Source organism: Macrobrachium nipponense, chromosome 7 (assembly GCF_015104395.2).
Source record: "Macrobrachium nipponense isolate FS-2020 chromosome 7, ASM1510439v2, whole genome shotgun sequence".
NCBI classification, from domain to species: domain Eukaryota; kingdom Metazoa; phylum Arthropoda; class Malacostraca; order Decapoda; family Palaemonidae; genus Macrobrachium; species Macrobrachium nipponense.
Genome location: NC_061109.1, coordinates 77,841,645 through 77,859,165, shown reverse-complemented (window position 1 = coordinate 77,859,165; position 17,521 = coordinate 77,841,645). Strand labels below are relative to the sequence as shown.

The window sequence follows — 17,521 nt, the reverse complement described above, 5'->3', positions numbered from 1 at the left end:
TCTGCACTGAAAATGTATTAGTGAAGAACTCAGACAAAAAGGATAATTTCATAACTATCGTCAGCATATTATAGAATAAAATAGTGTTCGTCCTGACAATAATAATTTGTGGGTGTTAAAAATTACAGACAGTTAAGCATGTTATATGTCATTGTCGTAATTTCAGCTTACAATAAATGTAAATTCTGACAAATCCCTCAAGGAAATGTTATCATAATCTTCAACAGTTTACGTTTATCCTGTCATCACATGTCTGTAATTGCAATTTATCCAATAAAATATAGTTTTCATAAGCTTTAGCAAACCATTTTGGCCAGCCTTATGATATTTAAAGTTTTGGATTGAATGGATTGATTAAACTACATATGATGATGATGATAATAATAATAATAATAATAATAATAATAATAATAATAATAATAATAATAATAATAATAATAATAAAAATAATAATAATAATAATAATAACAATTATAATTATAATCATAATAATAATATATTATTATTATTATTATAGATTATGTTATTATTATTATTATTATTATTATTATTATTATTATTATTATTATTATTATTATTATTATTATTTATTATTAATGGTACAGTAGTGAGATCCCACAGCCCCGCCCCCAGGATAATATCAAGCTTTATTATAAAGCCTTCATGAGTTTCCATTGCTGTGAAGAAGAAGACTCCGTTAAGAAGATTATTTCCGAAAATGTAACCCTGACTGATGACACCAAAAAAAATTTACTTTATCATCTACTAAGAGAATCAGAGGACGCGCGCCCTTATTATGAAAAATAACCCCTCCCCACAGGTACGAAACCCCCTGAAGCAGACGTATGAGGTGTACCAGTATACATGCCCAGCGGCGCCTACGTAGGTATGACCAACATGCGCCTGTCTTAAGAGACTCTCCTTCCACGCCCAAGAGGAGGCTATCAAGAATCACGCCCGCAACAAACATCAAGAGGCTATCTCTGGGATGTGATTATCCAGAACACGAAGATCATTGGGAAGGCCCCTGATGGCCGTCGGTTACGCCTGCTGGAGGCGCTTCTCGTCCAGCAAATAAAAACAGCACTTGATACGACGCAGGAAGAATTTCTCCTCACGAGTATGAGAAGACCTGCCACCAACTACGACACCACCGATCACGACAACTCTACGGAAGGCAACGCCCCCGAACGAGATGCTTCTGCACCCAACGAATATCAAATTAGCAGCGACGTCTCGAGGCGTAACACAACGCCCAGCGACGTTACTGCACAGCTCCGGAGGTCCAGACGGTTGCAGTTTCGCAACCATGGACACGGCGAAAATGGCTTGAGACCTGGCGACCAATGAAAAAGCAGGCTTACCGCCACCATACAATCCAATAGGAGAGCAGCAAGGGACAGGCCCCCTGCTGACAACCCCAAATATAAGGAGGACGGACACCACACCAAAGAAAAAAAAAAAAAAAAAAGTCTTACGGGCTGCTCGGTGAGCAAGAGCCCATGCTGACACAAGGTCAGCTTAATCAAAAACAACAACACCGAAAACAATCCATCCTCAGCTTCGCAGCCCAGAGGATGTCAGGCAGCTCCAGACGAAAGCTTGCTTCAAGAAAAAGAGGGAGAGAGAGAAAAAAACCGTTAATGACTGATGACTATGATATCATAGTTTATCTGTAAAATTGAAATTATACACCGAACTTGACCCTGTATTTGATCATGACCTCTATAGGCGCTTTACTAGCCTGTTTAAGTAGCACCGAAAAAACTGCTATTCGAAAAATAGAGAAGAATCTCCACAAGTGTAACGCTGCTGAAGTACCCATTACTTTTAATAAAGATAATGATAATAATCTATCCCTCTTTTTATTAGTGTACAATACATTTAAAGATTTATCTGGCAAAGTGACATTTTTAACTTGGTTTTATGATAGATGAGTCGTCCGTCTCTTGGACATCAGCCGCACCAAAACGATTTTATTCTCGTGCATAAAAAAAATTCCTTGAATATAACTGATCTCGCGATTCAGTGATATTCTATAGGAAAAGAACTTTGTGACGTTGTTGAAGGTAATGTTCATTAACAGCACTTGGTATAATTAAGACGGTAGTGTTCTATCAGAAATAAACCTAATTTGGTGTACTGTGCTATGGACATTTCACACCCATTATTTTTCCAGTGACAGAATAACCATGATTGGAAAGATATCACGCGCTGTTTTAGTCGTCCATATTTACAGTTGATTTCAATATGTTCTTATAGCCATCTAATATATAATATATATATATATATATATATATATATATATATATATATATATATATAGATATATATATATATATATATATATATATATATATAATATACTATATTATATATATATATAATATTTCACGTCATTCATGAGAATTCAGTTCTATGGAAGCTTGTGTAAGAAGTTAATTTATCTTTGACTGTTGTGATAGGAATATGTGCACATTTTGAGTTCCAGTTCAGGCGTCTTAGTTCTCTATTCAGTGCTATTCAGAATGAAATTTCCCCCAGAGCTGTAGTGTATACTTATGATCTGAGTTTGACCCAAGTTGTTCTCATACTGACATTCCTTTTCCAGATGAGGTGGACATCCTCGGTTATGGGAGCAACCAGAGTGACACCGATGACCATTCGTCCATCCAGTCATCTGCAAGCGATGGGGGAGTCACCGTCTCCACTCGCCGTCTGACTATTACGGAACCCCCTTCACATGCCCTCTAGGTAGTCTTCAACCCCCCTCCCAATCCCTCCCTCCCCTTGCTCGTTTTTATTATCATATTTTTTAATGCCTTGATTTTTCTCTTTGTCCTTGTCCTATCTGTCTTGTTTTGTAATGTCTAACTTTCAGGGTGTCGAGTCACTGAATGGTTTCCACGACATTTCGTGAGTCAAGGAAGAGTTGTTTAGGTTTTGTTATGGCTAAGGATCCAGCATGTTTAGTATTTACCCGAAGATGCGCTTTTGATGGTTACATTGACTTGAAGAAGTATTCTTGTATTTTTTAGCAATTGCTTGTGAAAGGGTCCGGCTCATCCGTATAATACATGTACAGAGGAGAGTTCCCTAATTAACCAGGAACCATATCTTCCCTGAACTTCACTCAGTTACAGTGGATAAAGTTGTTACAAAAGCAAATGTTGAAGAGAGGGAAGTTGAGAGACCACTTGCTATATATTGGTAGGTAGTAGAAGAGGCCGAGCATTTATATCATTTGAGGGACACGCTGGATTGTATGTTAAAAAAGAAAGAGAGAGAGAGACTAGCTGCAATCCAAATGCAAGGGAGAGAGAACGCTAGACTTCTGGTAAGTGAAACAAAGCCCCATCCATAATCCGAGCAAATATTCACGGGAAGTACATAGGAAATAAAGTGATTAGGAAAAAGAGATTTTGATAAGGTATTATTGCACCTTAGGGTGTTCATATTCACTGTCAGAGTATAATGGAAAATTTTATTACAAATTAGGTTTTAGCAGAGAGGTGTGGTATCATGAGACTGGGAAAGACCGAAATCTTAAAGACTGAGATTGTTTGAACATGCGATGAGCACGGGTGGAGTAGATGAAAGCAGCAGTACGAAGACCTGCGGGAACGCTCAGGATGTCATGGGAAGATGTGATAGATGAAGATCTGGACCTGGAGGAGTATTGGCAGAAAGAGCACAGGACAAAAGAGAGTGGAGAGAATTCATTTTACATTTAACCCTGTGATGGGAAACGTTTATAGAGATAATGATTGAAATAGAGACTATACCGTAGATTTTTACAAGTCCTCTTTATTGTGAGTGTTCATCTAACAAAGTTTTGTAAGACAGTGTTCTATTGGAAAATAGCTTCCTTCAGTAGGGAGGAAATAAGTGAAAAAATTCCCATCTTTATGAAACGGTTAGAAGATTGCAGTTTTAAAAGCCTTCTTGGCAGCCATGGAAGCCATTTCCATTTTTCAGAGTACGCCTTGTTTCTTCTGTGGCTAATGAAGGTCCCCACACTGTTTAGACAGGTCTCCCTGATAGGCAGTACCGTGGTTATTTTTGTTAGAAATTTCTCAACCAGACATCCTTATATGCCAGACAACCTTATATGAAACTGTTTTATCCTTTAAGCCGTGTTAAAATAGTTTTTTTTTAGAACGTCTGAATGTTTTATGAATAACAAGTGATCAACTGATGTAAGGTTATAAGAATAGTTCACTTTAAGCAGATGTAAGAAATATAAAACCATAAGAAAAACTGCTATCAGCTGGAAAGAAAAATCAAGAATAGTGATCAGTGATAGTATAATGGAAGTGCTCTCATGAAGTTGACACAAAATATAACACAATGAAACATTGTTGTATTTTCTAGAGAGATATCATCGTCCTGGAGGAATGAATAGCTGTGTAACGGCTCCTAAAATTATTCATATCTAATGAGCCATTGCTAAACACTCACACTCCCATAAAGATGTTTTCTCATATAGTTATGTATCCCAAGACTGTACTTGGTGGTAGAAATAGTTAATTGTTCACTTGGAGTGAGTTGAAATTGGGAATATTAGATAGTAAATATGATGTTCCTTCTAGTAGCAGTCAGGGTATTGGAAAACAAGTACTGAAGTACTTCAGGAGGCCTTAATGATTTTTATGTATCTTTACAAGCGTCTTCGTAGGGAATCCCTCATATGTTTGATTACAGTTCAGTCTAGTTAAAGATAGACACACCAAAATATCTTCAGAAATTTCCCTCAAGCCCAAAAGGACCCTGGGTCTCGCTGATGTGATCTATAATTAATCTAATTATTTAAACCCTGTGAAAAATTGATGGAAGAAATTTAGGCATTGGGAGATTTTTACTTACAAGTATTGTAATGTTCACTTGTTATTACAAGTATTGTAATGTTCACTTGTTATTTGTAATGGAACCAACTTGGAGATTGTGGAGGTGCTGTCACGTAATTATTGTCACATTTTTTTACTTTATAAATCCTGCAATTATCCTTCTTGAGGGAAATATACCTTGTTTTAGCTATTTCAGAGAATAGAACTATACGGTAATCCTTCAAACAGAACTATACGGTAATCCTTCAAACTACCATTTGCTTACTTTAACATGTACTGTTATCAACGTATTTGTACTTAGTCTCTGTATTATGAATCCACCTTTCTCCTTGCAGACCCCAAGAAGAGCTTCATTAAAGCACGGTCTTTGGGACCTCTGAGAATCCTTTGTCAGTGCTCCTGATAAATATCATGCATATGACAGTCTATCATAGGGCTCTGATAGCCAAACTCATACTTATGGTTTAACCCCCCCCCCCCCCCCCCCCAACCCCCCCCCCCCCCCCCCCCCCCTTTACTTCTCAAGAAACATATCGTTGATAGTCCAACTTATCGTTTCCCCATTTGTTGTGATGTTCTTTGGTATCGTCATATCTAGTCTTTATCGCCTTTTCTTCAGTGATTTTCGCCTTACTTTATTCATGCCTTATTTTCTTCGTATGTAATCACTTCTTGCTTCATCACTTACATCTTGTATGGTGAGATTATTTTAACAGGGATCCGTAACTTAGCTGAATTCAATGCTTCTAATACAATTCATACCTAGCTGAATTCAATGCTTCTAATACAATTCATACCTGTCTCTCATTTGATTCTGTGTTTACTTTTGAAGGTAATGTAATAGAATCTTTCATTCCTTTAAACAGTTTGATTGTTTAGTGTACTTCAAATTGTTGTGGATGGATTTTTGCACCCAAATTTTGGTGAATTTTAGGTACAAAAATTTACATCATTATCCCAGTTAGTAATGTGTTATTTATGATTTTTGCTTTATATATACGTACTTGGAATATTGCTTTCGTATTGAATAGGACTCATCTTTTGTTTCCTTACTCAGTAGGACTGAAACAAAGGCAGTTTGTTTGATCAGTGAACCTGCCTTTACCCTCTATCTTTCTTTGCGGTCACAAGGTGGCATCTTTGTTTATCTTCTATCAGTACCTTTTCAGTCATTGTTCCACTAAGCACAGGTTAAGGGCTCCAGTCATGTGAGCCTTGTAATACTCACCAGTTCAGATGTATCTTCTCTGCTTTCCTGTTGCTTATCATCATGTTTTCCCCACATTTATAGGAAAATATTTGATGTTGCTGGGAAACAAAAGGGTAACAAAACAGACATTGTAGTGTTACGGGTACCCAGTTAAATTCTTTTCTTCATATACTGTCAATCCTAGAAAAATTAGATGAGCCCGGGAATTCGTCATTTGCAGGTTATCATTTTCCATTGATCAGTGTGCATTATATGATGTAGTTTTGAATATGTTATTAAATTTGAGAATGTGCCCAATGGTGGAGATAATTTTTCCATTTCTTCAACCCTCAGATAATCTTTGGTTAAGAACTCTGCTATAGTAGGCTGTTAATCCTTATTGTCTCTTAATCATGTGTTGAGTGTTACAGAAACTGTATACTAAGTTTGTGGAATACAGTAATATTCTTATACAGTACTATGTAATTATACTGTTTACCAGCGTCCACAATATAATTATGCTGTTTGCCAACGTCCATGAGAATGCAAACATATTGTAATTTATCCTTCCTTTGCAGGTAGTGGCAGTCTTGTAGGAGTGAAGAGTCGCAGTGGTACCAAGCAACATTGGATCTGACACAAGACTTTTAGATACTATGGTGATATAATGAACTCTTATGAAGACTCCTTTAGTGATGAAAGCTAACAAATCTCATTGCCAAGAACAGAGGGAGAGAGAGAGAACACAAGTACAGCATAGTTCAGTCCTGTTACCATTTCCTGTATGAAGCTAGAATTCCTCCACCCGACTTCTATTTCATGACATGTCTGATCCATCAGTTTGTTTAGATTTTCTTGATATTTATTTTTTTAACCTCCAAGGAATAAGAATAGAAATTTCCTCTTACACCATGGTATCAGAAAATCTTGTCTGCTGGTTTGAGAGATGAAGAAGCAACAAAAAATAAATAAATATATATATAAAGCACATTGTTATCATTGAAGATGTGAACTTTTAAATGGTGATTTTTAAATTGTATGTGAGCACTTGTAGAGAAGTGCTCAATGGATGCGTGATTGCTGTGCAGATATTTAAAATATTTTGCTTATAAAAGGCAGATGTGAAGTATTTAATAAGGAAGATGTGTAAATTTTTTTGTCAGATGTAAGATCGTTTTATCATGTTCAAAAATACCCAGCCCTTTCTTCCACCCAACCAATCCAGAAGAAGGGAACAAAAACGAAAACACTTACTCTGTACACATGAGTGCATAGTAGCTTTGTGTTGGACTGGTGTAAAGGAAAAATCCGTTCTAGTCACATTAAAGATTTTCCCAAAATGAATACCACTGCATTATCAGTGATATTCCATTTAGTTGCTTCTATTCAAACTATGGAATAACAGCAAGAGTTTATATATTTTTTGATAAGGCAAGAAGGTTATTATAAAAATGGTTGGTAGTACATCCAAATAAATAAAAGGCCACTGACTTGAAAATAATAACAATGATAAGTAAACTACTATTGTTGAGAATATGGAAGGTTGGTGTTGGCAGCGTGTCCTGCCTCCCACCAACCTCTTCTTCTTTCACCATCCGTCTTGGACAAAATGTGTTTTCCTTAATATTTTGCATATTATGAGCACCAGATGACAAATTCTTTCTTATCTGGTCGTGTCCTTTAAATTTCAATAAGACGTAGAACGAATATCTTCCTGATTGTTTTTTTCGTAGTTATTGGTAGTGCAACAATTTGTCCATGATGGAAAACTGTCGAGTCATCTTACTAGTAACCCAATCCACTGTGGAATGTGTCAACAGATCTCCACCCCCTTCCCTTAAAATGAAAACAGAAAAAAAATAAAAAAAAAAGACTGCCCAGGGGTCCCCCTCCTTCCTTTCTTCCTTCCTTCCACCCTCCCTTCCTCCCTCCCTCCCTCCCTTCTTGAAAATCCTCACATTATAGTTTATAGGTTTATAGTTGTGATATTCTCTGGCTCATTCCTGTTAACCTTTGCAATATTTTATATTTTTATTCAAGTCTCATATTTCGCTGCACTGTTTCTGCCCTGAAATTATGAATCTTTATATATAATATATATTATATAAGCACTGTACTACACCTTATGTGTCAAGGTGAAGCCAGAACCAAACAGACTGTTTTAACATTCATATTTCAGTATTTCATCTGCCATTGTGCGTCATTAATGCAATATTTAAAGAGACTTTTTCTTACTGACACAAGAGTGAAGGCGAGTTGGTGCTAAACAAATGGATTTTTATTTATTATTATTTTTTGCAAGTGTGGTCATGTTTTACTGCCAGAATAACAAGCAATGGTGACTGGATTCGAATTGAAATCTTAGCAGATGCTAATACTGCAAATCAAATAGCTGTGATAGACCTTTATGGAATGGGACTGAAATGTGTACTGTATAAACTCTATATATATGCACACATTCATATGTTTATGTGTATATATGTCCACATTTATATAACTATATATTGCATATACATGTAACTGTGTACTTGCAACACATACAAGTTATATACATGTTTTAATCCACTGGATACACGCACACAAACATGTAAATATGTAGGAAATATATACACGTGTACAAACTTACAGAAAAGAATTGTATACGCGTATACTGTAAGCTGCATATGTATGTGCGCTTGAATGTAATTGTATGTATTTACACAGTATGCTGTATAACTACAGTATTCATATATTTACAATATGTTTATATGTGCACATAGATATACAGCATATGTATATGCTTATGAGTATACGAATCTGTAAGTGCATGTATATATATAGATACTTATACTGTAAAATGAGAATTAATGCAATAATACTGCCATCTTTTAACTGCCATAAATGAGAATGCAAATATTTCTTCCACAATTTTACTGGATCCCCATAGTTTGCTTATACTGTGTTTATCTACAAACTATAGTACACTATATATTTATCTGCTTAGGTTCTGGCCTTGCCTATGATTAGATCAAACTCTTTTGATATTGTATTTTGTAATTTAGCTGTGAAAGTTTGCTAGCAAGGCTCCGATGATGGGACGCCTGGGCCATGTCTCTTGTACAGTGTATATACTGACTAGTACAACAAGTAGAGTCTGGACACAGGGTACCAGCCTTTTCCACTGGACTCCTGGTAGCTTTAATTTCTGCTAATTCCATAGGATTTTCTCATTTATATTCTTTATATTTTATTAGATTTTATTTATTTTCATTATTGTATCTGTAATGGGATTGGCTTGAAATGCTCCAGTGAATCGTCATTTCATTTTAGTACACCCTCCCTCCCCCCAAAAAAAGTTTATGTATATTGATTTAGCTTGTAGCAGATTTTAGTTATAGATTTTATTGTAGAGAAGACCTTATTGAAGAACCTTACTGCCCTACTTTAAAGCACTCAGTGTGAAAACAGTGAGACCTTGTTCTTACAGACTTTAATACCATTTGCAGAAGCACGCACACACCTCAGGACACTTGTCCATGTATGTGAGCCACTATGTGCATGTATGGTAATCTACCATGTGTTCATAGATTTATGTGTACCTGAGGTGCTGCTTGTAAATGTTGTGGCCACAAGCCGTCCCAAGAGGTATTGGGTGGTGCTCATACAATTTCTTGGAATTTGCTATCTTGTTCAATATTAACCTAGGTGTGTGGACTTCGAAAATGACATTTCCTCTAAGGCCTGCACTTGTTTTAAACACTAATTAGTGGTAATTAGTAATTTCTTTATCAGTGCTCCCCTAGCTTCAAGAATGTTCATGTGTAGCTGAGAGTAAATGCTAATGTGTTAAGATAAACAAATACAAGCCTTACAAATTTTCATTTAACTTCTGCATTTTTTCTTCTCTAGTTTCTGCAAACTCCATTCATCAGTATGTCATTTCTATGCACCACCCAAAGCCTTCCAAAGTAAAAGAGTTCTGGCTTGGCTTTCCCACAGAAAAAAGAATAAAAGTAACCCCATGTTAAGCTTAGATGTGCAATAATTGTTATTGATAAGCTGACATTGTTAGATTGACCTGCAATGGAGTACCACTGGCAAAGCAACAGTATCCTGTGCACTCTCAGGAATTTTCCTCAATGGATTGAAATCTACGCCACATTTCTAGAAACTATATATCTATGAATTATAGCTTGGGTATCACTGAGCTGTGAAAGTAAACATACTAAACTTCTCTACATACATCGTTATTGTTGTCATTTTTACAAGTGAGGCTTCTATAAGAAAAATTAATGACAAAACTTACCTTTGTCATGCATTTGCCATGATTTGGTTTCAAATCAAGAAGAGATATTTCCCTAGTGATAAATTAAGTTAAAAAGTGTTTGTGGGTAAATTGTTAGCATAAGTCTTCATGACACCATTACCCACAGGGCCTTCAATGTTACTGTAGTCAGTCGCTACCAACCAGCTGTATTATACTTGTGCTGCCAGGCTACAGATTATCTAATGAAGAGTTACTAAACAAAAGAGGTTTAAGAATGTTTCATCTTAAATATTAACTCATTGTACCATTAGCTTCAGTGGATGTCACGGCCCTTAGTACTGTAGACCTGGCATCACAGTTTATATTTGACTCTGAATGTGAGTGGAAATTGCATATTTTTGCATCTTTCACTACCACCTTACCAAGTATTTTTGCATACCTAAATTGGAGTTTTATTCCAGTTGTTATGCTTTCAGATCAGGTGAAAAGGAACTTCTGTATAAAGAAATTTGCACCCCATTTCATTTTTAAAAAATCATTTATAAGATGTACTAGTAATTTGACTGTCATTACAGTTACGGCTACCAAATAACTTTTAAAACCACGATGTAAGACTATCTCTGTAGTCTTGTGTAAGATATGGTACAGGTGCTTCAGAGTCATCTGCGACACTGAGGTTCTTCCCTCTATTACTTTAGTTTGATCTCGTGAGATGCCTGGACAAAATGCACACCCTTACAACAAGCACGTGCGTGAAGTGCCCATTCACAGCAGTGCAGAACCCAGACTCAAACCAACAGTGAACATATAGCGTTTTGGGACAGTTGTAGTGTGCATTATGTCATCTGGTGCCCACCCGAGCACACTGACAAGTGCAGCCATGGCCAAAGTGCCCAAGGCCCATCACCTGTCATCACCATTCCTTATCATTATTGTTCCCAATTTACTTCTGTGTAAACCTTGACAGAGTCAAGAAGCACAAATGTGTAAGAGAGCAAAGAGATTTCTACTCTTTAAGAGTTGAGAGAATGAAATATAGTTGTGCATAAACACTAGGGCGATGGTGGTGGCGGCAGGTGGGTGGTGATGTGTACACCTTTATCCTCAATGGAACAGTGGGGTGGGTGCTCACAAAAAATGTACAAAATGAAAAAATTGTTCATATTGTGTCTGAATGTGTCTTGCCCTTTCTAATTCCTTCGCAAGCTATGCAGGAGACGGGGTAAGTACGTACTATATTATCATCTCAGCAGGATAGGGTTTAAAATGTCTTTGAATTATGCTACAGTGGAGGCTACTCGAATCCCACTGCCTCCTCACGATACCCCGTACCCTAGCATTGCTGTAGGTAGAAGTGCCCAATCCTTGTTCCTTTAATTGTATTAATTTCTCCTATGTGTTGGATTGTCTGATATGCTTCAGTCATCCATAGAAACACTCAATGCAAAAACAAAAATTATCATCTGTGTCTTAACATTTCATCCACCCTTGCCTCAGACCTGTCAACAAAACCTCTGCATCCAGTTCAGAAAAAATACAAAAAAAATATAAAACAATCCAATAACAACTAATCCATGTGTGCTTGTGATGTTCACTACTTAACTGAAGTGGGGCAACTAGTGTTGTCCACTGAGCAGATGTTTACCATAAATAGGGTTGACCATGCTTGACTGAGTGGCTTGGCCCACTATTTCCACTGATAATCGAGCCTAATGCTGATCGAGGTATATCTACTGATGGAAATATAGTATTGCTGAATAGAAAATATTTTTTTGTGAATGTGTTTGATTTTGTGTGTGTAAATTTTGTTCATTTGCTTTTATTTATAATAATGAAAATCTTTGTACTGTACATGAGTATTTCATTGTGAATTGTATTTGATTTGGACTGATTGCATATGCATTGAAATATACAGTATAAATGATGTTACAGGGAGGGACTGGCTGGAAGATGTAGACATAACACTTATTCTACACTTCTTTTTACTGAATATTTTTACTATTCTTTTGATTTTACAAAGGCTGGAAAAAATGAACTTATAAGTAGCTTTCCTTTGGCAAGAAGGGGACATTATTGATGTTTTATGCGGCATAATGGAGAGCCTTTGTGTTCATATTGACAGGCTTGTTTGTGTTTTGTTATGTTATCAGCATTCTCTCCATCTGACTTTGAAAATCCTTGATGCTATGTACTGAAAGAACTTGTTTTTTTTTTTTTTCTTCAACTGGTGCAGGTCAGTCGGTGTTCGTTCACTTTTTTAAGATTTTTCATGTTTTAAAGTGATGATGAAAGTTTGGTTCTTGACATTTTTAGCAATACACATTTTCTCACTTAGTTTTTGTGATATCTCCTGCAAGTATTTTAAGACTAGTTTTATCACTTGATATTTACAGATCTATCTAACAATTATTCGAGACCAATTTTACTCGGTAAACCTGTTATGAATTGACTCATATCTTTCCCGTAATAAGCACGTAACAACCCGTCCACAAGTATAGGAAGAAATCCCAGTTCCTCAGAGTTAAAAGAAGTTAAGTGAACATCCAGTGACATACATAATTACAGCAAATCGTGGCTACAGTATAAAAATCATGCACTGTATTTCATGATAAAAGGGGATATCCTCCTTGTAAATTGCAAGCTTTTGGACATCTTTATAATTATATAAAAATTACATTAAATTTAATTATGTTGTGAATAAAAATAAAACCGTCCTTGGCAACGTGTGCCACTGTAAATTTGTTTGGAAAATATAATTGTGGGAAGAACTGATGAGACTAATTGTAAACGAGTTGCATAGAAACCTCTGCAGCACGAGAGCTAGGATAGTTGAATTTACAACACAGGGATAGGACTTAGCAGGCTTCCAGCCAACGCAAGATTAACCTTAAGCCCTCCAAAGCAATTATTAACATTTGTATTAAAAGTTCTATTCTGGCCATGTCCAGCCAAATCTCGACCATCAGGTTCCAAGATATTAGTGGAAACCGAAACAGTCACTCACTAGCCCACGATCCCCTTCTGTCAATAGATCAGCTCCACAAGTTGAACCCGCTATGTGTCGCAAATACCATTAATGTACATATTTCTGGTAACTGTTGTTTCTGTTCTACATGATTTTCTTGAATCTAAAATAAAAATAATTTGTGTATATATGTTTCATTGTCCAATTTCTCTGCAGTGGAAAGTAAGCAATCCAATCTCCTGTTTCGGGAAACAAATTTTGAAGAGAAAATTACGAGCCTACAGTACTTTTTCAGACTGCTTGGAGATAACCATTTTTCTCAAGTAAGTATCCAGACTGCTTTGTGGACCATCTTGCATTCCACTAGAACTTTTAAGACCAAAAGGGCTAATGTATGGTAACTGCAGAGTCATTACCCGAACAGTCTTATAGCTGGGAGGAAAAACTATACATGGTATCTTTCTTTACCTTTATTTTTCACATATTCTTCGCTTCTTTTTTTGTTTATTGTAGGTAACCTTACAAAAATACAAGCCATATTATTTTCCTAAAGTCTTAACCAATATAGTGACCAGTAGAGTTGATCATTATTAACTTAAGGTTCCTAATATTATATACAGAAATTTTGACTTAGTAACTTACTGGTTTTGTTAAACTATTGTATAATGATTACTCGCACGTTCAATGTCGGAGTAAATTTAATCCCGCCTTAATGTCACTACTGTACGTACAATCCTTCTATATATGATTGTTAAGTATTTTAACTCTGGTCTGGTTAAACTACTTCCATTCCCAACTAATGAGGGTTATGTGAAATAGGAATTTTAACCTATTAACTTGAACTCATCCCTGAATTTTTCAATTGTAGGCTAGTTTGTATGAGTTCTTCATCAAGAGATGTACTACTATATGTTTTGGTTGCACCGTTCCACATAAGAGCTAAGAGCATTTATCAGTTGATAAATGTAAACTAACACTACCTCCACTTCAAACCTAGAATTTCACCCCTCTTGAATTATGTGTGAAGTAATACATATTTATGGATTTCTATTACCTATCCAAAGATTATGCAAAAAACATGAAACATCATATGCAGCTAAGCTACAATAGAAATATGAAACCTAAGGATCACATTATTGGGACGGTGCTAGTCTTCATGAGTATAAGATTTTCTGCAATTATTGTCTCTTGAAACAAGACAGTTTTCTTTACCCAGTTGTCACAATAGTGTATCTTTTCATAGCGGAATTGCCCTCAGAATAGGTCTACAGAATAGTCAGCGGTTAAATTTTATTTAAAACATGCCACCACAAACTCTTAATTTTGGTGAATTTGAGATCTGTAGAGACCCTTCCGACTTAGGAAACTGAATACTGTACCCCTTTTCCCAACAAAATGACAAACTTGGAAGTAATTTGTATTTTCCTAACGTACAAACCTGAGGTCTCTACTAAATTTGACAACGTAGTCAACAGATGGCGGCTCTATAGGTGATCGGGTATAGTATACCATTAACTAATATAGGGCGGTAACTGAAATCTTGTAGCAAAAGAAACGCAGTGGGTGAACCACATATCGCTGTTGATCGTTACTTGTAAGCAAGGCCTTGCTTGTAAGGATCAGATTCAACGGAAATTATTCTAGTACGACTACTACTACAACGACGCACGTAGGCACTACATTAGCTTAGACTTTGGATCAGTTGACATCTGGTGGCTGAATGTGATCCTGATGGTTAATTCACTGGCAGTGTTGTTCGTTTGAATGGTCGAGGAGAGGAAACGCAAAATCTGTCTAAGAAGCTGAGAATTATGTGAAAAATACGAGCACTACAAGGTGAGACCTAAAACAGTAAAATCAGAATGCCTAGGGGAAAAAAAAAAGGCGTGCTCGTCATTCTTGTACCCACGTACACAAACTACAGAGGCCTGTGGCAAAATCGGAATGTTCTCGAACTAATTACGGAAAGTAAGTAGAACTTTAACCGAGGCTGACTCAAATGACCTAAATGAGCTATCAACTGTACAACCTATGTAAGTCAAGTTCAATGCGTTTTCTGTGATGGCCTTGGCTCACACTGACCGTTTTTAGGAAAATGGTTAGAATGACATCTGAAATTAAGCTGCTTTCCAACTGAACTGAATGTAAAATGTCACATGTAACTGAATTTATGGGTTTGTTTTATTACAATTTTAACTACAAAACTAGAAAGGAAACCTTTGTTTTTTATTGTCGAGACCTGTCTAATAGACCTGTGGTACATTTTTTTATGAACGTGATTGCTGCAAAAGTTGTGCAGTTTATTATCAAAGCGTTTACCGATTCACGAAATCATGGCGTATATTAAAGCATGTTGTCGGCGTTGAATTCTAAAGAAGTAAAAGTTAGAGAGGTTGAACAGCAAGATTAAAGTAAGGAATCTGGACTGAATTTAAAGTAAATGGCTAAAATGTGGGGGCAGGTAAAGTCCGAGAGGACACTCCGACGCCCTTCAGTAATGCCTGCACTGTAGTACCAAGTGTCAAGTGAGTGCATTGATGGTACTAACTCCTCCCTCCCTTCTTTTTGGCCAATTAGACAGGAATCACTCAAAACCCCTGCGGTTTCACACGAGTTGACACTACGCACAATAACTAATTATTTAACGTAATCACACAAATTAGAAATCCCGCTGGAGGAAGAATAGGAGCTAGACTGAATAACAAAAAAGGAGATCCGAGATTCACAAGGTTAGTTTAAACTATGCTGCTGATTTTCGAAACGGGATGCCCAGAAACAAGAGACCAAGCAGGCATATGTGCGGTTTAACCCAAGACAGACAGACATACCTAGTACCATTTGGACTCATTCAAAGCGAGCGTAATTTCTCGGCACTCAACAAAGAAAGACAGATATAAGGTCGCTGCAAATAATATTTCATAAAAGAAAAACTGATAAACAGTCGCGGCAACTGCGAACCGAATCTGGGTCACCGAAAGATCATGACGACAATGGGAGCAAGCGCCTCAGTGGCGTGGTTGGTATGGTGTTGGCGTGCCACCTCGGTGGCCTCGAGTTCGATTCTCGGGCACTCCATTGAGGGGTGAGAGATGTGTATTTCTGGTGATAGAAGTTCACTCTCGACGTGGTTCGGAAGTCTAGTAAAGCCATTGGTCCCGTGGCTGAATAACCACTGGGTCCATGCAACGTAAAAACACCATATAAACAAACAAACGACAATGGAAACGAGAGGAGAAAAAATGGATATGATACATTATAATGATAACATGATCAGGAAATTACGACACGAGTGAGGGACGTGATTGGGCCATCGCTGAGTCAATTTAAGCATGATAAAAGATCGCGCCTGGAGAAGTAAGTATACCTGACGTTAAAGCCAACTATAGCAGGTTCACTTATAGTAGATTCTTGAATGAGCCATATCCTTACGAATCGTTTGTTTGGCGGCCGCTGATTGGCTGGCACCGGGAGGTTGGGAGCTCCCGGCCAGTCAGCGGCCGCCAAACAAACGTCTCGTAGGCATAGGGCTCACCCAAGAATCTACCTTAAGTGAACCAGTTATAGTCATCAAACCGACGACGAAATCGCGTTACGGTGTCATTTTAGTAATTCCTCGTTTTACTGCGCCATGAAGTGTGACACCATGAGGAAATGTTTGGTGGTTCAAGCAAGTCAAAATGAAAGACGCTTACTAATTCGTCGTTTAGCTAAGCTAAAGCAGGCTTAGCAGATATTACATAACGTGAAACTATGAGTTTACTATCATTTGAGCTAAAAAAAAAAAAAAAAAAAAAAATGGGGCTATTGGTGCCTAGACTTTTTGGCCCTTTAATTTTTATAAAGTGAACTTTCGGTCTTTGCTACCATTTGGCTCATAGGCAACCCTGCCCACTGGGAGTGTGAAAATGACTTACGTATGAAGGTTCGGTTTTTAAAGATTAACACATTATCTTGAAGTAATTTATTGAAATATTAACGAATTTTTAAGTTTAAATGTTGTAAATTTGTATAGAATGCGTGTAAGAGATGGATTTTTATATCATACATGGAAATTTCATCGAAGAAAAGCATCATAAGTAACCACTTGAGTTACCTGTTAATCTGGAGCCACTCTTTTACTTTATTTTTCTCTTGTGATTCATATACATACATACATACATACATACATACATACATACATACATACATACATATATATATATATATATATATATATATATATATATATATGTGTGTGTGTGTGTGTGTGTGTGTGTGTGTGTGTGTGTGTGTGT

At 36.7% G+C, this 17,521-nt stretch overlaps 1 protein-coding gene across 3 annotated transcripts in view; it reads left to right on the top strand.

Moving 5' to 3' along the window:
• The window catches only part of LOC135217147 (max dimerization protein 1-like), a 677,794-nt gene extending 664,361 nt beyond the window's left edge, over nt 1–13,433 (top strand). For all 3 annotated transcript variants that reach the window (XM_064252858.1, XM_064252859.1, XM_064252857.1), the window contains 2 exons: nt 2,612–2,754; nt 6,615–13,433. In XM_064252858.1, coding sequence (XP_064108928.1) covers nt 2,612–2,754 — 143 coding nt within the window. In that variant the 3' untranslated portion in view covers nt 6,615–13,433. The remainder of the gene's footprint in view (nt 1–2,611; nt 2,755–6,614) is intronic.
• The last annotated feature ends 4,088 nt before the right edge of the window (nt 13,434–17,521 follow it).